At 48.7% G+C, this 24,432-nt stretch overlaps 1 protein-coding gene across 1 annotated transcript; it reads right to left on the bottom strand.

Annotated features, from left to right (window-relative positions):
* Positions 1-264: 264 nt before the first annotated feature.
* LOC123439832 lies at positions 265-1,912 on the bottom strand. The gene is made up of 2 exons (XM_045116487.1): positions 1,314-1,912; positions 265-302 (listed from the first exon to the last, which is right to left on the bottom strand). Exons 1-2 carry the CDS (start codon positions 1,839-1,841, stop codon positions 279-281), a joined length of 552 nt encoding a protein of 183 aa, XP_044972422.1. The 5' UTR covers positions 1,842-1,912; the 3' UTR covers positions 265-278.
* Between the last annotated feature and the right edge of the window lie 22,520 nt (positions 1,913-24,432).

The raw sequence follows: 24,432 nt of genomic DNA, 5'->3' as shown, positions 1-24,432 counted from the left end.
ATTGCACCTACAACTAGCAACGTTATTCAATGGTTAAGCAAGGGGTAACATAGCCAATCGGTGATTGCTAGGTCGTAGAAACGTTGAAGGTTTTCATGACAATGTTGGGAGGCTGATATTCAACAGGTGGTAGACAGCGAGACATAACGGTATAAACGACATAACTAGCAAGGTAATTATAGTAATGGTATCTAGAGAAATGATCATCTTGCCTGAGATCTCGCTTAGAAGAAGAATAACTCCATGAAGCACACGAACCGACGTAGTCGAACGGATCCTCACATTCCAACACGCTTGCAGAACTGTATCGAGACGAAGCAAACCGAAACAACAACCAACACACGATATTCAGCACGAAAAATGCACGAAAAGATGCACACCCAAATATGATGCGTGATCAATTCAAAAATGCAAGGCGTGACATAGTAATTCACACAATCAAACCTACACATTAAGTGAAGCTCAATATGCAACGAGTTGCATATTAACAAAACTTCATGTTTAATTATTTAGTTTACTCCCATTTAGGTACACGACAATATTAAGTTGTTAAACATGGCAAGGGGCGAAACACAAATAATCTTCCTATCTAGGCATTTTAAATGAGGCCAAAACTGTCATATAGTATCTCCGAAATGACCCCACATGTTAAATTCTAAATCTCTCTAGTTTTTTCATAATTAACTTTTATGTTTATTAAATGGAAACAAAGTGGTTCACGTGATACTACATGTCGTTCTAGTCCATTTACATATATGGCTCATCTCCAACGAAGCTATGGTCTAAGAGATACGGACCACACAAGATCATATGACATGGATGCAAACACTATTTGTGATATAATTTGGGATATTAGTAAGATGAATCAGAACTACATCAGGGTGCATGTGTGGGTGCAAAACAAAGTACAATAAAATGGACCAAGACCAAAATAAGCGAAATTGGGATTCGAACCCAGCATCTCGAAGGGGTAGACTGCCGCGATAGCCAACTCGGCTAGATAACTGCTTGCTGACCGAACTAGTGAAAACTTCCTATTACCTCTACATGACACAAACGGGTCTACGAAAATAAAACACAAAGCTAGGCCATAACGGGGCGGCTTGCAGCGGGGAAACAAGAGGTCATAGATGCCTTGAACTCTGGTTGGAGGCGCGCAAGCCATGGATGGACTTGGCGGGTCCCTGGCGAGACAGGGAATTGATCTGGCCCTGGGGTGGTTGGGCTCTGCTACTCTCAAATTGTAGGGGATTGAGAGAGAAAGAGAGGAACCGGGGGAAGCAAAAGAAAAGAGGCAGCGAGGAGGTTCACACCAGCGAGCTGTAGTGGGGTCGGGCGGCGCTGCAACTGCTGCGGGCATAGGGGCTCATTGCTTCGGTGATGTGCGTGCGAGGGCTGTGCGAGGAGGAGTCCAGGCGAACTTGGATCAGTGGGGCGGCAAGGGCCAGCTGGATCCGAGCACAGCTCACCGGATCTAACCGGAGACAGGGCTGACGACGTGCATCAAGGCTGCCGGCAGCGGCCAATGGCCTCCATGGTTCGTGCACAGCTAGAGGGGCGGTCCGACGCGACCTGCTAGACCCGGTCACCGACGGGGGCTCCGGCGGTCGCCGACGTAGGGTGCGGAGGAGAGCTCGGGCACGGGGATGTACATGATGCTTCTGCGCAGACAGGGCTCCCTCGGGCGGCCGTACGCGTCCAGGCTGCAAGAGGATCGAGGGGCTTGGATTGCTCGCTGAGGAAAACGAGGGAATGAGGAGGTGTGGAGCCGGTTGGGTGAATGGGGATTTCGAAGAGGAAGGTGGCTGCGGCGGCTGAGGGGTTGGACACGGGTCCTCCATTCTAGGGTTAGACTATGGGTGATGTATATATAACGAAAAGATTAGGGTTATGACCCTCAGATTAAATCGGACGGCCGAGAAAAAAATAGCTAGGTTAAGGAATCCAGTGAACAAAACGATGACAGTTTGGGTAAAACGGGGTAGAACCGGATCCAATGGCCATGACCGTCCGGTTTGGGTTTTGGAAGGTTTTCTCACTAGGCTGCACGTAGGGTCGGTGCACTTTGCACAGGGCCTAGGCGGAGATGAGAGGAAAAACAGGCAACCTAGCGACAGAGTTTAAAACAACAAAACACGTCGGACGATGGACCGACTATAGTGCCGCTATAGGTTTAACGGTTCGGTTATCAAACGAAGTTCGATTGCGACAGAAATTAGCACGCGGACTACCTACATAAATATAAGACCACACGCCAAGTTTCAACCCAATCCGAGAATAGTTTCCGGACACCTTTAAAAACAATATTTTATCGATGTCGTGGGCATGTGTGTGTGGTTGGTCTCAAAACGGTCAACGACGAACACAGAGAGAACTGACAACTAATAACGGATGCAGTTTTGAAAACTGGCGGCAAGTGACTGCTGATGCGATGTGGATGATGCGCATGATGGGATGATGACTACGGCAGACAATCTAACCACACGCCGGACACAGAATAAATGGGGAATCTTCTGGCGCGTCGGTCTCTGGCTGTCACAACTCTCCACCATCGCGCCTAGAAGAATTCTCCGTAGCAAAACTAGGGCCACCTCCCGTGGTCGTGTCGTCCATCAAGACCTGAGAGACGTCTCCACTTCTTCTATAGTCAGAGTCATCGAGTGATTCTTCACTCGATGATGGGAAGAAGCTGACGGTAGGTGTCGTGGGAATGAATCTGACAATAGTACCAGTGGTACGAACTAAGTGGCGAAGTCTAGCTAGGTGCAATGGATGCACTCAGATTTACGAGTTCACGCCCCACTAAGAGGTGGTAATAGCCCTACGTCTCGAGCCGGGAGGTTTGTGTTTGCTTATAGGGGCTGTAAAAGATTACAAGTGTTGAACCTTGAGTCGGTGCCCGGGAGTGGCTTATATAGTGGTTGCCACGACCGACCGAGCACCATTACAAGGCAATAAATGATCATAAAGAGGGAAGTTACACGTAATGGTGGCCTTCATCGGGTCTTCATGGGCCTTCACGCATGTGTTTAAGTCCTTGGCCGTTGCAGTCCCTTTGCCGTCCCTGCCTTGCTGTGGACCGAGTGCTGGGAGCGTCCGATTGCCGCAAATCAAACTGAGCGAGTTACATGACCGAGTGAGAGCACAATGACCGAATGAGGTAGAGACTATCACGATGACTTGTAGGACACTGATGTCCTTACGAGTACTTAGGTGGGCCCTATGGAAACGGGTCTGTAGGCCTACCCCTTAAGCATAACCCCGTCTGTAGCCCCCGTATCGGTAGAGGTTTTCGGGCCGAGTGAATGACTCCCTTGGTGTTTCGGAGACACAGGGGTCACCGTCAGATGCAGCATCATTCGGACTCTTAGATAGCCAATATGGATTCAAGAGCAAGAAATCTTGAATGTCCGGGCATGCCGGTAAGTTCACATTGGGTAAGATCGAACACCTTTCGGGGAGGTTTGTTCGGTGATTCGGACAATCATGGGCCCAGAGCTTCATGTATCTAGTCGGCGAGCTGGAATGGATCCACTCATACAGGGGTAGAGGCGACCTGATTGCATTTTTATCTTGCTCGAATATTCGGGGTCCCGTAGAGGGACATGTGGGAAGAGTGCTTGGCCAATCTCGTCACACGCCGTGGACGCGGAGTCCATTCAGATCTCGAGGGGGGGCAGTTTCCTCGATAGATTTTGAATTGGATGTGCGCACAGGGGCGACGAAATTGGAGGCGATGTTGTTAATGGAGGTAGTGGCGTGATTACCCAATTTCCGCGCCAGCATTATCGCATCGTGCTACAGTGCACGCTATCACCGGGATCCCATGGATCTTCCTCGGGGCAGCAGCGCACTTGATGGGACATCTTCTCTGATGGTACTTAAGGCCTTCAGGTGGGAGGGGGAAGGTATCGTGCCTCAGATCTGGACTCTTCTCCCCCTTTTCCAAGACTCATAGCCGAAACGACCCACTGCATTCTGGCACCGGCTTCTACTTGCCCTCTCCTTCCACCGAGCACCATGGTTAAAGGGGCGATGGAGAAGGCTGAGCCAGCAAAGAGGGGATCGCGTGGATCTTCTTCGAGCACTGGGGCGCTCCTGCTGGGCTGGATCCATGGCGATTGGCTACCGTCCCGCGTCATAGCCGGGCGTCTGGAGGAGCTGGAGGGCAAGGATCTCATTGCTCCGGGGAGCTGGCGGCTCCCTAGCGCTAGCGAGTTCGAGCCAGCTCCAAGAGACAATGAGCGAGTGTTGCTCGTCACTCACGTCGAGAGAGGTTTCTCCCCGCCTCCACATCCTTTCCTCCGTGCTTTCTTAGCCTTCTTCAGTGCACAGTTGCATCATCTTCCTTCGAATGTTGTCTCCTACTTAGGTGCTTTTGTTTCTCTCTGTGAGAAATTCCTCGGTTGCCATCCACACTGGGGTTTGTTCAAACACATGTTCACTTGCCGAGTGATGACTGTTAAGAAGTCCTCTCAGTCGGGAGGCAAAACCAACGTATTGCAGCTCTGCGGAGGTCTAGGTATCCTCTCAGGGGAAAGAGCAGCTTGCCTAAATGAGCTTCCCCGATTCCGTGAAGGGGTGGCAGGAATCTTGGTTCTAGTGCCAGGATGTTTCTATTGGACATGGTCATTCGGGTCTTCCGCCATATTCCACCGATAGGGTTCAGTCGGCTCCTGCCTTGACCATGTCGAAGGCGTAGAAAGTTGATGTAGATATTTTGGTGATTGCGCCGGTTGTTGTGATGCGCAAAGGCATCAACAGAATGGACCTCCTGGAAGTCTTCTTTCAGTGTAGGATCCATCCCATTCAGGCAAGAGCACATCCCATGTGGATGTACAAGGGGCCGGATGACCGAACTCGTGTTCACTCGAAGGAGCTTACGGAGAAGCAGCTGGCAGAAAAGATCGTGGCCATCACGCCGATGAGGGACAACCCCAAGGGACTAGGGTGGTGCCTCCTTTCTTAGTGGAGATTCCGCCGAATGAAGTAAGCTACTATCCTTTACATGAGAGTGATTTTCCTCATTGTCCCGGTGCTTGTTTGTAACATGATCTTCCCCACCCGACATGCTTTTACCGGGCTATTCAGCTCCGTTTCCAGTGGTTGACCGACTGCATGTTGATGTGGAGAGCGACACCGAGAGCTCAGAGGTCTCGGATGTAGGTGATGATGAAGAAAGCGATGATGAAGACGACGAGGAGGAGGTGGAGGAAAGTGACGGCGATGATCAGGGGGTGAGGCGGAGTCATCTGTGTCTGATGCGGTCCTGCTCGAGGCCCGCAGCAAGGCGCGCCAGGATCCTGGGACCCGTGTTGGCACCTTGAGGACCCCGAGGGTGGCAAGCCGAGTGTATCGGCAATGCCGACCCATGGTTCCAAATGAGGTCGAAGTGAGGCTACGACGCCACCGGAGAAGACTCCCAAACAGCCCAAGGTCACGAGCACTAAACCTAGGAAGGCTCTCCTGCCGTGCATCAAGGTCGATGTGCCCATCACTTCGGCGTAAGTTTCGTCGCCGAATGACTTTGTCTTTGTTGGCTGTGTTTCACCGAATGATTATTGTATTCTTGTTGTGTATATTGCAGGGGTGGTACTTCAACCGCTTCTTTGGAAGACCAGACCGCTGACTAGGAGAAGACTGACGCTAATGCCGCTTCTTCCAAAGGTAAGACTTGATTTTTCCAAAGGCTCACTCGGTATTCGGCGCTTGGCCATTTACTTCTTCTGAACATGTGTTGGACCACGAGACATGATTGAACTTGACCCCGAGGCTCCTTCTGCAATTGAAGAGGCGCCCAAGCAAGGTCACCACACCTAGTCGATTGGTTGCCAGAACCAAGACTTCTGAGGCCCACGAGATCACCTCGGCCAAGACGTCACTCGAAACGGGTCAAGTGCCTCCTCCAACTTATCGCCGCATGTTGAGCTCCACCACATCCCAGAGGACCAGGAGGAGGAGCACAAGGAAGCCTTGGCTCAACTGGACCTGATGGTCGGATGATTGAAGGAGGCGTATGACGCCAGCAAGGCCGTGGACAAGAATGTTTGGGTAAGTTTGAATCCGAGTGGGTGTCTTGAGTGGATACACACCCATTGGGTGTTGGTTTTGCTTTATAGTGGGGGCGTGCTGAGCGGACCCACTGAGTGTAGTCCCCGAGGCTATCATCGACTATGGTAGTCGGTGATAGACTCAGTTTCTATTCCCGCTTAGTAGTAGTCAACAAGGTACAGAGCCTTGTCTCCTCTGATTCTTCCAGTGGGGGCGCGTTGAGCGCATCCACTGCGTGTAGTCCCCGAGACTTCCATCGACTGAGGCAGTGGCAATAGACTTAGAGTTGTTCTTGTATTTTTGCGGACTTGACCCTGCTGTCGGCAGACTGCTTGTGGGCCCATGGACCGCACCGAAGCGGTCGCTCAAGAGCTGTTGGATTTGCACCTCAACATTGAAGTTGAAAAATCCAAGTACACTGGCCTCGAGCAGGAGAAGAAAGCTGTTGAAGGTAAGCTCTACTGACCGAATGAATTTTGAAATGATTTTATTCCTGTCCGACTGAGGCTATCTTGCCAGATTGCCTTGCTGAGAGGTTGAAGAATTCCATTTCTTTAGTCGCCATGAAGGAGGCCCTCGAGAAGAGGGATGTAGATAGCTCAGAAGGAAGCTAGTCAAAAGACTAAGGAGGCCCAGGCCAAGTTGAAGGCCGTTGAGAAGCTCGAGGAGGAGAACCGACTATTGAAGGCGGACACTGAAAATACCACATGAGATTTTGTCGACCTGAAGAACAACTACGCCGAGTGGGAGACCAAGTTCTTGAAGGCCAGGTCCAAAAGAGCCGAGAAGATCGTCAAGGACTTCGGCTTAGACCTCATCAGCAAGCTCACACGTATGGCTGAATCCTGAATTATTTCTATTGTTGTCTTGTCATTTCCGAGTGGTGATCCTCATCCTTTGTCTTCGATTGAATCCAGCTTTTTGTGTTGATCTCGAGGAGGAGACGACTTCGATTGAGAAGGAACTGAACCCGAAGACTGGGCTTATGAAGGATAGTACTGCTATCACTCTCCTCCGACTGGAAGCTCGCATCAAATATGCGTTGGGCTGCTTCAGATGGATCCATTCGGCCATGGCGGAGGTTGACAAGCAGACCAGCCGTGAAGAACAACCAATGAAGGATGCTCACACGATTGTTGATCGAGCGAAAGCTATTCCCGGGCACCTTCAGTCTTGGAAGAAGTCGGCGGCTCGTGCTGGAGAGGATATCGCCCTCTCGCTCATCTGAATCCACTACAGGGGGTGGATGAGGAGAAGCTGAAGAACCTCCAAGTGGTCAACAAGAATAGCCTCGAGTTTGACGACTTCATGGAGATGTTCATGGAGGCGGCCACCCGGATCGCCGATGGCATTGACCCTGATATCTTCATGGAGGCAGTGGGGTCTCCGTCCTCCAAGTGATCCTCGGGAAAAAAAATCTTAACTTTCAATTCTCCTCGGTATGTCAAGTGGTTTTATGTAACTCTTCAAACACTGAGTGACCCTTGGGCTTTCTCGCACGCTCCTTTTGTTTGAACTCAAGTGCGACTTTGTTCGCTATGAATTGCATTTGGATTTTGCTACCCTTGAATGGATTTGCTTTTACTCGGACGAAGACTGGTTCGTGACCGAGTCCCCGAGCATGGAGGTTCGGCCTCACTCGCGAGACATCGTTCCTTAGATGAATAAGGATTCCGTTACTTAAGGATGATCGTTCTGATCATCTTAGCGCCCGAATGGAGGTCTTGCCTTCATTCGGAACCCCTTGAATGTAGGTGAAGACTGGTTCGTGGCTAAGCCCCCGAGCATGGAGGTTTCCTCGATCACTCGGGGTATGGTTCACCTTAGGCGAAACAGATTCGCTACCGAGATAATATTTCTTTCGAACTCGTCGATGACGGTGTCCATCTTGGCGTTCGAATGGCGATCATGCCATCATTTGAAGATGGTTTGACTTAGGCAAAAATTGGTTCGTAGCTAAGCCCCCAAGCGTGGAATCGATCCTCACTCGGGGCATGTTTTACCCTAGGCGAGAATAGGTCCGCAGCTAGGAATGGTTGTCATGTTCAACTTAGTGCTCAAATGGAGTTCTTTCCTCACACTCGGAACCCCTTTGAGTTAGGCGAGGTCGGTTCGCGGCTAATCCCCCGGGTGTGGAGGTTCCCATGGTCACTCGGGGTAGGGTTCACCTTAGGCGAAGCAGGTTCGCTACCAACAAATGATCGTCATGTTCATCTTGGCGCCCGAATGGAGGTCTTGCGTTCATTCGGAACCCCGATAGCTTAGGCAAAAATAGGTTCACGGCTAAGCCCTCGGGTGGGAGGTTTCCACGATCAATCAGGGTAGGGTTCAGCATAGGCGAAAGAGGTTCTCTACCGGGATGATAGTTCTTGCGAACTTGCTGACGGTCCTGTCCATCAAGGTATCCGACTGACGATCACGACTTCATTCGGAACCATCTTGACTTAGGCGAAAGCTGGTCCACAGCTAAGCCCCCAAGTGAAGAGGTCGTCTTTACTCAAGGCAGGATTTTGCATAGGCGAAAGCAGAATCGCTGCTAAGGAATGAGTGTTCATCTTGGCGTCTGAACGAAGGTCTTGCCTTCATTCGGAACCCCTTTAACATAGGCGAAAACTGGTTCGCGGCTAAGCCCCCGAGTGTGGAGGTTTCCACGATCACTCAGGGTAGTGTTTACCTTAGGTGAAAACAGATTCACTACCAAGAAAGGATCGTCATGTTCATTTTGGCGCCTGAATGGAGGTCTTACCTTCATTTGGAACCCCTCCAGCTTAGGCGAAAACTGGTTCGCGGCTAAGCCCCCGAGTGTGGAGGTTTTCACGATCACTCGCGGTAGGGTTCACCCTAGGCGAAACAGGTTCGGTACCGAGATGATAGTTCTTGCAAACTCGCTGATGGTCCTATCCATCAAGGTATCCAAATGATGATCACGACTTCATTCGGAACCATCTTGACTTAGGAGAAAGTTGGTCCACAGCTAAGCCCGCGAGTGAAGAGATTGTCTTCACTCGAGGCAGGAATCACCTTAAATGAAGACTGGTTCACGGTTAAGGTTTTTAGCCCACTAGGGAATAGTCGAAAAGAGTGAGCACTTTATTCTTCTATTCATTTGGATTCATTACAGGAATGAAGAAAGTTCCATGTGTAGAACTTGCGGAGCAGGTCCGCGTTCCAAGCTATGGGTTGCTCCGTTTCATTGTCAATGTTGTATAGTCGGTAAGCTCCATTGTGCAGAACTTTGGAGATGGCATATGGCCCTTGCCACGGAGGCGCCAGCTTGTGGGGTCTCCGTTGGTCCAGTCGAAGGACCAGATCCCCCTCTTAAAACGCTCGGCAACTGACTTGTCTGTCATCGTAGCGTCGAAGGTCCTACTGGTACGCTGTGGATCGGATGCGGGCTAGCTCCCTCTCTTCCTCTAGAAGATAAAGGTTATCTTGGCGCGTTGCTTCAGCTTCGGCTTCATTGTACTGCTCCACTCGGGGGGAGTTTTGACGCCGGTCACTCCGCAGGACGGCTTCCGAGCCCTACAGCAAGAAGAAGGGAGTTCACCCAGTGATTTGGAGTCGGTCGCATACCCCATAGGACAGATGGGAACTCCTTGACCCAAGCGCCAGCAACGTATTTCAGATCCCTCATCAGTCGGGGCTTTAGGCCTTGGAGTATCATGCCATTCACCCGCTCAGCTTGTCCATTCGACTGCGGGAGTGCCACAGAGGCATAGTTAACCCGAGTGCCTTGGGAGTGGCAGAATTCGTGGAATTCATTCCAGTCGAAGTTGGACCCATTGTCGGTGATGATGTCATGGGGAACTCCGAATCGGAAGATGATGTGTCGAATGAAACCGACAGCATTTGCCGAGTCCAAGCTCTTGATGGGCTTGGACTCGACCCACTTGGTGCTCTTATCCACCGCAACCAGCAAGTGAGTGAATCCACTCAACCCGGTGCGCAGAGGGCCGACCATTTCAAGGCCCCATACGGCGAATGGGCAAGTGAGTGGGATCGTCTTCAACGTAGATGGAGGCTTGTGCAACTGTTTTTTTTATAAAAGTGCCATCCGACGCACAAGTCCACCATGTCCTTTGTCGCTTGATTGGTGCGGGGCCAATAAAAACCCTCTCGGAAGGCCTTTGCCACCAAGGTTCGAAAGGACGCATTGTGACCGTAGGTTCCCGAGTGGATCTCATGCAGGATTTGAAGCCCTCCCTCCGAAGAGATGCACTTCTGGCTGACTCCTGTAGCACTCTTTTTGTATAAATTGTACCAGAGTACTTCGAAGGCTATCGACCGCCGAACGATCTGGCAGGCTTCCTCCTCCTCCCCAGGAAGCTATTGCCGGAGCAAGCAAGCTAAGTAAGGTTGTGTCCACTCGGGAGTGTTGACCAGCATCTCATGGATGAGGTCGACCACAACCGGGACATCAATCTTAGTCGGATCGGACGAACCAATTGCTTGTGGGGGATCCTCGGTGAAAGGCTCCTCCTTAATCGAGAGGGCGTATAGGTGTTCGAGGAACACACCCTTTGGAACAATCCTCCGAGTGGACCCAATCTTCGCCAAGTCATGAGCTTCTTGGTTCTTGGCTCGGGGCACATGGTGTAGTTCCAACCTTCAAAGTTCTTCTCCATCTTCCTGACCGGGCTGCAGTAGGCTGTCGTAGTTCGGATTCGAATGTCCCATTCCTTCATGACATGGTTGATAACGATATCCGTGTTGAGGTAAACCTTGACTCGATGGATACCGAGTGAGATGTCCATGCGGAGCCCATACAGGAGGGCCTCGTACTCGGCCTCGTTGTTGGACGTGTCAAAGTGAATCTGGAGCACGTAGCTCAATCGGTCTCCCTAGGGGGAAGATAGAACCACCACAGTCCCTGAGCCATGGAGCATCTTGAATCAATCGAAGAACATAGTCCAATGCTCGGGGACGACTGGAGCAGGCTGTTGTTGCTCTACCCACTCGGCGAGGCAATCTGCGAGGGCCTATGACTTTATTGCTTTCTTGGCTTCAAACTTGACCTCCAGCGGTAGGAGTTCAATCGCCTATTTGGCCACTCGACTAGTAGCATCCCGATTGTGCATAATTTCTACTAGGGGACCGTCCTGATAACTGTGACCGAATGATCTTGGAAGTAGTGGACCACATTCAGGTAGATCCCATAAACCAGCTTCTGATAGTGCGGGTACCTTTGCTTTGAAGGGGTCAACACTTCAGAAATGTAGTATATTGGTCTTTGTAGATTGTGAGCTTTGCTTGATTCTTCCCGCTCCACGGTGAGTATGGTGCTAACCACCTGGCTAGTGGCAGTGATGTACAAGAGCAACGACTACTGGCTCCACAGAGCAGCGAACACCGGTTGGGTGGAAAGCAGGGCCTTGAGTTCATCGAATGCGACCTATGCCTCATCCGTCCACTCGAACCTGATGGATTTCTTCACTCGGTAGAGAGGCAAGGCCTTCTCACCGAATCGCGAGATAAACCGACTCAGTGTCGCAGGGCGCCCCGTAACCCTTTGCACAACGTGAATGCACTCCGACCGTCACATCTAGACGATGGATCCGATCTTGTCGGGGTTAGCATCGATCCCTTGCTTAGAAACGAGGAACCTGTGTAACTTACCAGCCTTTACATGGAAGGTACACTTGACCGGGTTGAGCTTGTTCCCGAAGCGTCGAAGGTTGGCGAAGGTTTCGGCGAGGTCAGCTACAAGGTCGGAAACTTTCCTGGATTTGACCACGATGTCGTCCATGTACGCTTCGACATTTCGACTGATCTGTCTCTGCAAGCATTTTTGAATCATAAGCTGGAATGTAGCCCCAGCGTTTTTGAGACCGAATGGCATCATGATGTTGCAAAAACACCCAAATGGGGTCATGAAGGCTGTATTTATTTCATCCATTCCATACAATTGGATCTGTTGGTACCTGGATTATGCTTCGAGGAACTACATCCAGCAGTAGAATCCATGATTTGATCTATGCGAGGCAAAGGGAAGTGATCCTTTGGGCAGGTCCGATTGAGGTGCTTGATGTCAATACACATTAGGAGTGTATTGTATTCTTTGGCACCAGGACCACGTTCGCCGACCACTCGGAGTGGTAGACCTCGTGTATGAACTTGGCAGCTAGGAACCGAGCGATCTCCTTGCTGATTCCCCTGAGCTTCTCCACAGAGGAGCAGCGCAGGTGTTCCTTGACAGGCTTGATCTTGAGGTCCACTCGGAGGCGATGCTCAGCCAGCTCCCTAGGTATTCCCGGCAGGTTAGAAGTCTTCGATGCGAAGATGTCCCAGTTCTCATGGAGGAACTGGATGAGCTCGGCTTCCTATTTGTCATTGAGTGAAGTGGAGATGTTCTTCGCAAAGGCACTCGGATCGGTTGGATGGATCTGGACCTGCTTCATCTCGCCAGTCGACTGAAAAGCGTATTCACTAGCTGGCCATTTTGACTTGAGCAGATCTGCATCGTCCACTACCTTCTTGTACCCATCTAGCTCGGCTGCAAGGACCTGGTCATTGAAGATCTTAGAGCCTTCCTGGAGGCACTCTTCGGCAACCTTCCGATCGCCGATCATCGTGATCATGCCCTTTAGACCTAGCATCTTAAGTTTAAGATACACGTAACATGGGCGTGCCATGAAACATGCGTAGGCGGGCCTACCCAGGATGGCATGATAGGAGATGCAAAAGTCGACCACCTCGAAGGTCCACCTCTCCTTGCAGAAAAAATTCTCATTGCTAAATACCATGCTGAGACTGATCTGACTGAGTGGCTCGGCTTTCTTCCCAGGGATTACCCCATGGAACTGCATGTTGCTCTTGCTCAGCCGGGATAACGGGATGTCCATAGCCTTGAGAGTGTCCACGTAGATGATGTTGAGGTGTCTGCCTCCGTCCATAAGGACTTTTTGTAGTCGGTACCCATTGACTGTAGGATCGACCACTAGTGCATGCCTCCCGAGGGTAGCTATGCTGGCGGGGTGGTCCGATTGATCGAAAGTGACGGGCGATTTTTCCCAGTCGAGGTACTTTGTGATAGCCGGAGCTGCCATGTTCACCTCCTGATTGATGACTTTCAATCGACTCTTGCTCTCCACGTCGGCAATGATCTTGAGGGTCGCCTGAATGTTTGGATACCCGGAGGCATTCGCTCAGTCGTCCTCATCTTCCTTGTCCTCGGAGGTCTTTCTGCCTATCTCCTTCTAGGGAGAGACAGTCGCGAGCTGTGATTTTTGCAGGGATAGTGTCCCCTTCCTTGTCTTTGTGAGAATGGATTGGGCATGGCTGGTCCAGCAGAGTGCTCTTCGACTCGGCTTTCTTCTTGCCAGCCCAATCCTTTTTCTTCTTGGATTTCCCTTGGCCCTGTCCTGGGACAACACCTACTTCGGCTTTACCCGATGGGTCGCTTTTTCTCTTTTGCTTCATGCCAGCGTCGCCCAACTGAGGGGCTTTGCTACTTCTTGACCTTGCGATGGTTTTCCCTTGAAGAGGAAAGGCTGATGCAACAAAGTAGACAAGTATTTCCCTCGGTTTGTTGAGAACCAATGTGTCACACCCTGTTTTCACTTCACTTTTACTGTAATTCAAAAATCTGAGTTTATTAAAACTTTTCAAAATCAATGATTTGAGTGCCATGGTTGTCATTGTATGCTTGTAGGCTTGGTTGTGTGATATCAAAAACCATATTTTTCATAACTTAAATATTCTCAAAATCTTTTTTCTTATTTATGGTTATTTCAAAACCCTGCCTTGGGTTGCACTACAAGTCCTTGATGGCAAGAGAGTGCCTTCACCCAAAGTTGGTGATTTGGTTCTAAAACTATTTTAGTTTACCAAAACCATAAAATAATTATTTTATAAATTATTTTCCTATTTTATTTGCATGTCCATTTCTGAGGCCAGAAATGATATTCCTATATGGAAAAATACTTTTCTGCCTTAGAAAAACTGAGAAAATTTGGAGATATTGTGAGGACATATATTTTCAATACATAAGATTTTCAACACCTATTTATATTATAAATAATTGAGTAAAACCCTGAAAACCTATTCTGTCTGTTTTGACCTTTTGAAATATTTCCATAGGAAATATTATCAATAAATTCCTAGAAAATTCCAGTGACCTCCCTAAGCCATATTTGGTGCCCATATAAAGTTTCACCTTGATCCAAGGTGGTTAGGGTCACCAAATAATTCCAAAACCCTTTGTGTCTAGTATGAAGTTAGAGAAAATCTACATAACAAAGTTTATCTAATGGAGCTGAAACTTTGCAGGAGTGCCTAGTACCTCAATTGAAGACTCCATGCCAAAAATGGGATTTTTGGGACTTGATTTTCCCACACTCCCTTTGGAAGGAACAAATCTGGCCATTTAGGAGTGATTTCAAGTTTACATAGCTAAACTTGTCCAATGGAGCCCAAACTTGGTGTGGCCTCATGTGTTTTGCACCAAACCTAGTCCTATTAAGTTTCATAGCCAGTGGTGGGGTGCAACCACCACAAACCACCGTCGAACACCTTCTGATAGTTTGGCAAAACCCCTCTTAACCCCAGCTACACCCACTCCCTTTCTCTCAAACTCCTAGATTAGGTGGCTAGCATCAGTGCCCAACTCCAGTCAAGTGTATCTTCTCTGGTTCTAAGTAGAAAATCCAAAAAACCCAATCTCAGCTTCAGCCCAAGGCTGACAGCATCTGGTTTCCACCCCTCCTTTGACTAGTCGATGCTCCCACGGGATTCAAATGGATGCGCATCTCCAAGCAAGGGCCCAGGACACGCCAGACGCGTCCAAGGCCCCCCAGAGCACGCTAGCATGTCGTGGCATCCCAAAGTTGCGCTCTAGGGATGCTACAGAGAGCAACCGAGGTGGGGGCGACTCCCTCGGCCAGTTCCAGCCTCCCCACGGTGTCTCTCCTCTCCCCCGACAGCTCCTCTGCATCGGGCAGCCCCCAAGGCCCCTCCTTTCCCGCGCTGAGAGCTGGTGCGACGCATGCACGCCAACACAAGTAGCACCCAGAGGAACGCGGCCACGCAGGCACGCCACTCCTCACTTCCCTCCCTCTCGCAGTGAGCTAGGAGGTCCAAAACTACGTCCTGAGACTGTGGTTTTCACCCTAGCCTCTCTCTGTGCTCCCATGTGCGCCACGGTGAAATCACCGGAGCTTCCCGCCCGGTGGACCATTGCACATAGACACCAATCACCTCCCTAGCCACCCCATTGAGCAAGCAGAGCCCCGGTGCTCAAGATCGACTGAGGCCCCTTCGCCTCGGAGCTCCGGTCGATCTCTGGCTACACGTCGGTTATCACACCCCTCTTCCCACCTACGCACTCCCCGTGACCCCAAGATCACTTCCCCTCTCTTCCTTGAGCGATTCTGTGCCCGTAGCCACCACCTCCTCCATTGACCAAAACATCTCTGCCGCGGCCACCTCGTCCCCTATGAACAAGGACCCCCCCGGTCATCGACTCAACTACCAACAGGTACGCGACGACGAGAGGGACCCATTACCTCCGTTGTTAGGGCCTTAGGACATCGGTAGCCACGCTGGCGTGCTCCTCCTCCTCTGTGTACAGAGGTAGGAGACGACCACGATAGGTGTGCCCCACCTATCGGTGGCCCATCCTCCTCTCCCTCGCTCCCCGCAGCCGCTGACCGCAGGGGCCCGCGCGTCAGGTTCAAACCTGGCGGAGCGCGCGCCTAGGCAGGCTGGGTGGCTAGCCATCTAGGCTGGCCCAGCCCTAGGCCGAGCCAGTCCAGGGCTGTTGCCCTTTTTCTTTTATTTTAAAACTCTGTTTTAAACGATTTTTATAAAAAGATTTAACTTGTGAAAATTAATGATTCTTCCACTATTATTTTTCTAAAAATGAGGAGTATTTAACAGATGTGTTAGACAAATTTTTAGGACAACTTATGTGTTTTATAATAATTAAAAATGCTATTTGGAATAATTTTGCTTCTGTTAAATTTCTTTTAAAAATATTCCTTTCACTAGAACCAGAGACAAATATTTTTCAAATAACAATATGGATTTATCATAATTAAACAACATTTTTTAAGTGAATTTGTGATCTATTTTGGAGTGAGCTACTTATTGCTTTTTATTTATCACGATGATAGAAACCCCGTTTGACGAAGGAGTTGGACTTGAAGACCCCGAAGACCCCGAATACTTAGCTGATCAAGGAAAGCAGCCCTTTGACCATGTTTTGAACATATGTTATACTGCATGCTAGTAGAGAAAATATTTCCGTTGCATGTGAACATAAGCATCGGTAAATCATTGAAGTGATGTTATCGATGGCTCCTTCGGAGCACTTGCATTTTGAACATGATCCTACCACCTATGAGGATCACGCTAATATCATTTTGACAAGTAGACTTAAGCATAGTAGCATGAGCATGATGATGGTCTAAAATCAAAGGTTTATGAAAACCCCGTCGGGTGCCAATAATGCCCAAGGGCGATGATGAGTTAGGTGGCCACTTTTGGTGAAGTGGTGCACCGGGTATTTTGTGTGTATGGTTTCAGAAATGGGATTAGATTTATGATGTGTCGACCGTCCCAACCTTACATGTACGACCACGTTACCCCTTTATGGGATGGGGCTTTGTTGATTACTCTGGTCAGTGCTAGCAAAGAACCACATTACTAGTGGCGGGAGCGATGTGTGGTCACTCTCGTGATGGGGTCGTTCCAGGGAGGACGACTATGTCATTTTTACGTGTTCCGGGCACACCGTTGGTCCCCGCATGGTTGATACTGTCCAGAGTTGGTGCTCGTAAGAAGTACAACATGTGGGCTGGGTACCAATCGAGTGGGCCTCTTTGTCATCGTCAAGGGAAAAAGCATAGATCGGGTACTTACCTCGGGTATGTTACATACCGCGAGTCGTGGATGACATGGAAGTTTCCCGGATCTCGTCGGTCGAGCGTAATACCTCTACAGAGTGTAAAACTATTCGAATAGCCATGTCCACGGTCAAGCACAGTTTGGTAATCTTGCTTAAACTACGTCGAGTCATTTCCGCATAATCCAAGACCGTGTGTGTGTTTAATGGTGTTAATACGAAAGAGTTGATATCACCAAGTTTGGTGACTTGGAATATCGGGTGAACCCGGAGTGTTCAGCCCTTAACAGATATGTTGATATATGTAACCTATTCTTCTAAACAACATCTAGCTTATGATGCATATCCATGAACATGTTTATTTACAGTTAGGTTACTATCCACCAAACCTGCATATTGCTTGTTATTGTACCAATTGCATTGTTCATATCATGGGCTGTTTGCGAGTACATTCAAAGTACTCATTGGCTTGCCACTGATTATATTATTGACCATACATGGAAGGACTGGAGTTTGGAGAAGAGTGCGTCTTTGGAGATGGTTATGCGAACTAGAACGCTTCGCAGTCAGAATGCATGTCGGTGTAGGCTGATGGCATGGGCACCCGCTTAGCCCTAAGATTTCCACTACTAGTTGTAGCAGTGTGATTTGGCCTTATAGGCCCTACCTTGTGTACTTGACCATTCGGTCATGTGTTGTAATTATTCAGTACTTGGATGTAAGATTCTTAATATTCAGCATTTGTGTGTCCGATGAGCATTGATCTCTGGGATCACTGAGCACGTTAATCCGGCGATCTCTACTCGTAAGTCGCGGTCCCCACATAGCTGGTATCACAACCATCCTGACTGTAGGAAGCCTTAGGTAGCATGGACGATAGCCGAGACGATTAGTGCACTTAGCCCTTACACTTGAGATTTTCTGCACCTACCAAAAACTTTCTAACCCTCTCCTACAACCTGAGCTGCTTCTGGAGATGGGCTTTCCCTACTTTTGGGAGATAGCCTCGAGAAGTGTCAAGTACGCCGCACGCCCATCTTCCTCTACCACGAGCACTGGGTCAACGCTGACACCAAGGAATATCACGTGGACGTGATAGTGAAGGCTAATGACTCCCCAACTAGTTGGTTCTTCGAAGGACCACAGATGGAGGATCTCATGTTGGCAGTGGAGACAGCCGCACGAGAGGCGCTCGTGCGTCTCCGCGACATCCTTCCTGAGATGGCTAACGAGCCAGCTACTCGTCACCTGCCTTTTATTAAGGATGGGATTGACGAGAGTTGGACAATCAACCCATCTTCAGAGGGTGGGAAGCCACTAAAGTTTCAGACCTACTTCAGCCTCTCCTCCGACACTTTGACTCACCTTTTGATCAAGGAGTCGACGAAGCTTCGCCAAGAACTGCACCAAGTCAAGGACCTACTCCGCCTAGAAAAGATGAAGACCTGCAAGGTCAAGAAGGAAGGAGCACCCGACACTACAGGAATCAGAGATTTTGCCATCTGCTGCATCTTTGTCGTCTGCTGGCTGATGGCAAAGACCCTCTTTGCCATCAGCTACCAAAAACCACACGGCAAAGATCTGGCTGACGGCAAAATACTATTTGCCATTAGCCAACTCTTTGTCGTCCGCCAGCTGAAGGCAAAGAGCATTCAGGCAGACGGCACAGAGCACGGGCGGCCCACCCCGCAACCCCTCTCTCCCCCCTAACGACCTCTTTCTTTACCGTTTGCTTTTCTCCTCTATGCCGTCGAGGGCAGATGATAAAGAGGATAAGCCCTAACGACCGTCTTCCCCCACCCCCACGCGCTTCTCTCCCTAACGGTCGTCACGCCCCACCCACCCCTCCCTCTCAAACCCAAAACGACCACCGCCACCACACCCTCCTCCTCCGTGCACCGTCGCGCCCTCCTTCTCCGTGCGCCGCCACGCCCTGCTCCTCCCTGCGCCACCACCGCGCCCTCCTCCTGCCTGCGCCCCCTCCTCCACCATGCCCCCTCCTCCTCCCTGGTACCTCCTCCTCCACCACTGCCGCCAGAGCTTGTCCCTTCTCCACCATTGTCCCCTCTGCCACCACCGCGCTCTCCTCCACCGCCGCGCCCTCCTCCTCCCCACGACCCCTCCTTCACTAGCGCGCCGCCCCTCCTCCACCGGGCCGACCCCTTCCTCCCAGCGCACCGCCTCCTCCGTGCGCCCCTCCTCCTCTTGGTGCCGCCCCCTCCTCGCGGCTCCCCTCCCCGTGGCTTCCCCCTCCTTCGGTCGCCCCGGCCATCCCCAACTCCGATGAGTGCCCCCACCAAAGTTTTTTTTTTCTGTTTTTTTGTTAAATAGTTACTTTATTTTTTGTTTTTTCTTTTGAATTAAATAGTTAGTTTTTTGGTTAAATTAGATAGTTGGTTTATTAGGTAGAAAAAAGTAGATAGAAAAGAAAATAATATATAGAAAATAAAAAACTTAGAAGAAAATAAGAGAATAAAAAACTAGAAGAAAGAAGAAGAAGAAGAAGAAGAAGAAGTAGAAGAAGAAGAAGAAGAAGAAGCAGCAGCAGCAGAAGAAGAAGAAGAAGAAGAAGAAGAAGAAGAAGAAGAAGAAGAAGACAGAGGAGATGAGGAGAATGAGAAAATAAAGAAGAAGAAGAAGCAGAAGAAGAAGAGGAGGAGGAAGAAGAAGAAGAAGAAAAAGAGGAGAGAGGAGAAGAAGAAAGAAGAGGAAAAAAGGAAAAGAAGGAAGAAGAAGAAGAAGAAGAAGAAGAAGAAGAAGAAGAAGAAGAGAAAAATGAAAAGAAGGAAGAAGAAGAGGAAGAAGAAGAAGAAGAAGAGAAGAAGAAGAAGAAGATGAAGAAGAAGAAAAGGAAGAAGAAGAAAAGCAAGAAGAGGAAAAAAGAAGAGGATAAAAAGAAGAGGAAGAACAAGAAAATGACACCCTGACACCTTGACACCACGACACGATGCCCGGCACCCCGACACGACGCCTCGACACCCCGACACCCCGACACGACGCCCCGACAAGACATCACGACACCCCCGCACAAAACTCCACGCATCTATTAATACGCCGCCCCAGACGCCACTGACCCGCAACCCTCGACCCCCGACACCTCTTCGTCCTCTTGTTGACCAAAAAGGTGATCTTCGGCCTCTAGAGGCCGCCAACCGTGGACCTCACTAGGAGAATGCTCGGAGAGGAGAGGCAGAGAAGAGAGGTCTCCGGAACCGGAAGAGTTGGCGTGCTGACCCTTCGACTGTGCGTCACCATACCTAAGGGCGTCGGGGAAGGAGTTAGGGGGTTCCTCAACATTGATGGAATCCTAAATGACATATATATAGGTCATATATTTGTGTTAGGTCATATATTTTTCAATTTTATTGGTGAACACAAAATATTTGTGTTGATCGGGTGGATTTACATGTGCAGTTGTCTCGTTGCTATGAGGTCTGCTGTGCGAAGACCTCCCCGTGCGTTCTATGAGCTCCGCCCCTGCATTCGTGGGTGAGTACAAATGTCATCTCCACCTCGCTCCTTCATTTGCTCTGTGTCGGTGTTCGTATGAAACTTGGTAGATATAGGAAAATGAATTTATTAGTATGTGTGACCAGTATGCGTCTCCCGTTCGAAAGGGTTACAATTATAAATATGCATGCATTTGCATATATTTATAACTGTGATTCTTCCGAATTGTCGAACGTTGTCCATGGACAGCCCGAGTATGTGAAGATTGGGTTCGTTTTCCCATATGCTTTGTTCCGGATACGATGCATAATTTCGTCAGTACCTCCCTGTTGTTCTCCAGATACACATCCTCTCTATTTATTGCGGAGAATGTATCAAGAAAAAAGCGGGGAGGTGCTGCTGAAATTTTGCGTTGGATCCGGAGCAGAGCATGGGAAAACGAACCCAATCTAAACATACTTGGGTGGGATTATTACCTATCCTTACCTATTAGCATGTAGGTTGCATGGACGTAATAAAACTGGCGAACTTGATTAACTGATGAATATATATGATGAATTATATATAAATATATTTCTTGTGTGTTTAGTAACTAGGCAAGATGAGTGATCGTGCGTGGATGTACACCGGTCACCCTACTCAGAAAGAAATGACGAAAGAATGGTTTCTGAAAACCAACGAGTTTGTGAAAGCCGCATTTGCAAATGGCCAGTAAACAAACTGGTGCCCTTGTCCTGAATGCGACAACTATAAAAAGAGGACAGCGGCTGTAATGATTAAACACCTGCAGTGGATGGGTTTTAAGCCTAATTATACGGTTTGGACATTTCATGGTGAGTCTATACTACGCACTAGAGCTGAGGTGGTTCGTCGTCGCACCGACGAGCATGGTACCGGGATCAAAGACATGGTGCAAGACTTTGATGATGCTCGGGATTAGGAAGATGAGATGGAGGAATATGCAAAGGCCTTCTATGAAATGTTGGAGTCTCTCCACGAGCACACTGAGCTTTGTCAGCTGGATGCCATTGCACAAGTAATGGCTCTGAAGACTCAGTTCAACTTGGGAAGAGAATGCTATGACGGGATGATGACACTATTTGGACGCTTTCAACCCAAAGGCCATGTCATGACTGCAAACCTGTACCAGTCGGATAAAATACTTCGTGTACTTAAGATTCCCTATGAGAAGATAGATGCATGTGAGAAAGGATGTGTCTTATTTAGGAAGGAGTATGCACACTTGGACTATTGTCCAATTGCGAGTCTTGCAGGTATCTTGTGGTAGACAACGGTATGGGTGAGAAGAGGCAGACCAAAATCACAGTTAGTGTTCTTCGGTATATACCAATCATACCAAGGCTTCAACGTCTTTTCATGGTTGAAGAGACAGCCAGACAGATGACATGGCACAAAATGGGCAAAATAACCAAACTAGATGTGGATGGGAATAAGATGGCGGTACACACATCGGATGGGGAAGCGTGGAAACATTTTGATGGGTCGCATCAGGATAAAGTGGCAGATCCAAGGAATCCTCGAGTCTGCATCACCACAAATGGTTTTAATCCCTTCGGCATGACGGCAACCTAATACAGTAGTTGGCCTGTATTTGTCATTCCACTCAATCTCCCCCCCGGGCAGATTATGCAAAGAAAGAACATATTTCTGATGTTGATAATTCCAGGGCCGAATTATCCAGGGAAGAATATGAATGTGTACATGCAAACGCTTAAGGATGAATTGCAAGAAGCTTGGGATAATGGGGACAAGACATACGATGCCGCTAGAAATGAAAATTTCAAAGTGCATGTGTGGTACATGTACTCTATGCATGACTTGCCGGCGTATGCACTATTCTCTGGATGGTTTGTGCATGGAAGGTTCCCGTGGCCAACATGCAAGGCAGCTCTTCAGTTTCATTGGTTGCAGGAGGGTCGGAAGTATTCTTGCTTTTGACTTGCATAGGCAGTTCCTGGATCCTGACCATCAATTCAGAAAAGACAAGAAGAACTTTACCAAAGGTAATTTTTCAAAAACTTGGCACCACCTGTGTTGACAGGCCAACAGATCCTGGATCAGTTAAAAGTCCTCAAGCCTGATCGATAGTGCCGAGGGTATTTCAAGGGGTATAATTCAAAACACGCCTGGACTCACAAGCCATGCTTGTGGGATCTGCCTTACTTCAAAGACCTCCTTCCACACACTATCGACATGATGCACACTAAAAAGAATATCGGAGAGGCTATTTTTGGTACATTGTTCGACATAGATGGGAAGACAAAGGACAATACTAAGGCTACAGTCGATAAAGAGACACTATGTCACAGACCGTTACAAAACATGTGAGAAGGCAAAGGATAGCAGAAATGGTCGAAGCCAAAGGCCTGGTTCAATCTTGGAAGGCCATCTATGATGGAAATTATCTTGTGGGTCAAAATGCACTTGATGTTCCCCGATGGGTATGCAGCGAATATAAAGAGGGGAGCGAGTCTTGAAAAATTAAAAATATTTGGTCTCAAGAGTCATGATTGGCACATATGGCTTCAGCTGGTAATGCCGGTGATGTTACATGGCTTTATTCTTTAGGATGAATGGCTAGTACTGGAGGAGTTGAGCTATTTCTTCCGTGTTCTTTGCACGAAAGAATTGTCGCCTAGCATGGTAGATGACATGGAGGAGTTTGCACCGGAGTTGCTGTGCAAGTTAGAGAAGATCTTTCCGACGAGCTTCTTTAATCCAATGCATCATTTGATTTTACATCTATCGACCGAGGCAAGGTTGGGTGGGCCCATGCAAAATCGTTGGTGCTATGCAACTGAGAGGATGCAGAAGACGCTTCGAGCTAAATCTGAAAATAAGCGTATAATTGAAGCATCGATGGCTGAAGCATTCATTACTGAGGAGGTGGCAAACTTCGTGACAGCACACTACGAAGCCAAAAATCATTATTTGCATAATTCGAAGCCTTGGTACAATGATGCAGACCCTAAAAAACGTGGATACAACCTCAGCCTATTCAAAGGGAAGCTCGCACCAGCCGGTGCTTCGAAACCAATAACGTTGGATGTCGAAGAATGGCAAAACATTTCATTGTATATATTCAACAACCTAACAAAAGTGCGGCCGTACATCGAGTAAGTTCTCCGCACATTTTTTCGTAACTTCTAATTCCTTTGAACTGCTCTTATTCCTGGATATTTCATACATCCGATACGTTGCCAAATTCTCGGATAGAGCGGTGATCCAAAATGATTCCGTCAAAGAGTATGAGCTTCTGGCAAAGCATGGAGGATTCATATCTTGGTCCAAACAAACGGTAATTATCAATAATGGACCATTTCATTTATTGGTCTAACTTTTGGCTAATGCAACAATCGTTCTGTAGGATACTCAGAGTCTATGGACGCCGAATTGAGACAAGCCGCTAATGGTTTTGACTATAAGGTCCGGTCATTTGAGAAATACAAAATCATCGGGTATCTCTTTCGTACCTTTGGCAAAGTGCTATCTAAGCCCGACCGGAAATCTACAAATTGTTCTGTCTCTGCTATTTGGCGAAGGTGGTATCTAGTATTACAGAAGAGTTGAAGCAATTTATGAACTTCAATTCTATGGTGAAAACCCATCGAATGTCGTAGTATTCAAATGTTATTGGTTCCAGCCGAAGGAGACTAGAAGGACTCATGAACATATAGGACTCGTCGAAATCAATCCAAACACCAATTTAGATGTTCCCGATGTCTATCTTATGGCTCAACATGCGACCCATGTTTTCTATCTACCGTGGGCATGCCAAACTGATAAGAATCTGTAAGGTTGGTATGTTGTTTATGAAGATCCGCCATATGTTAGACCACCTCCCCCAAATGAACAGGATTATGAACCTCACATTAACCCAAACACATATGATGGAGAATTCTTCCAAGAAACACGTCTTTCCAAGAAATGTTTCAAGAACCGCGTGTTTCACCCCAGAACATGGAAGTACACAATGACATTGAATCTGACTTCACCCCTGAGCCGGAACCAACAGAGCTGGAACTAGAAGAGGTTACTGATGCAGATGACCTATCAATGCTTGGCCG

Source organism: Hordeum vulgare, chromosome 3H, assembly GCF_904849725.1.
Source record: "Hordeum vulgare subsp. vulgare chromosome 3H, MorexV3_pseudomolecules_assembly, whole genome shotgun sequence".
Taxonomy (NCBI): domain Eukaryota; kingdom Viridiplantae; phylum Streptophyta; class Magnoliopsida; order Poales; family Poaceae; genus Hordeum; species Hordeum vulgare.
This window is presented reverse-complemented; position numbering and strand designations above follow the sequence as displayed.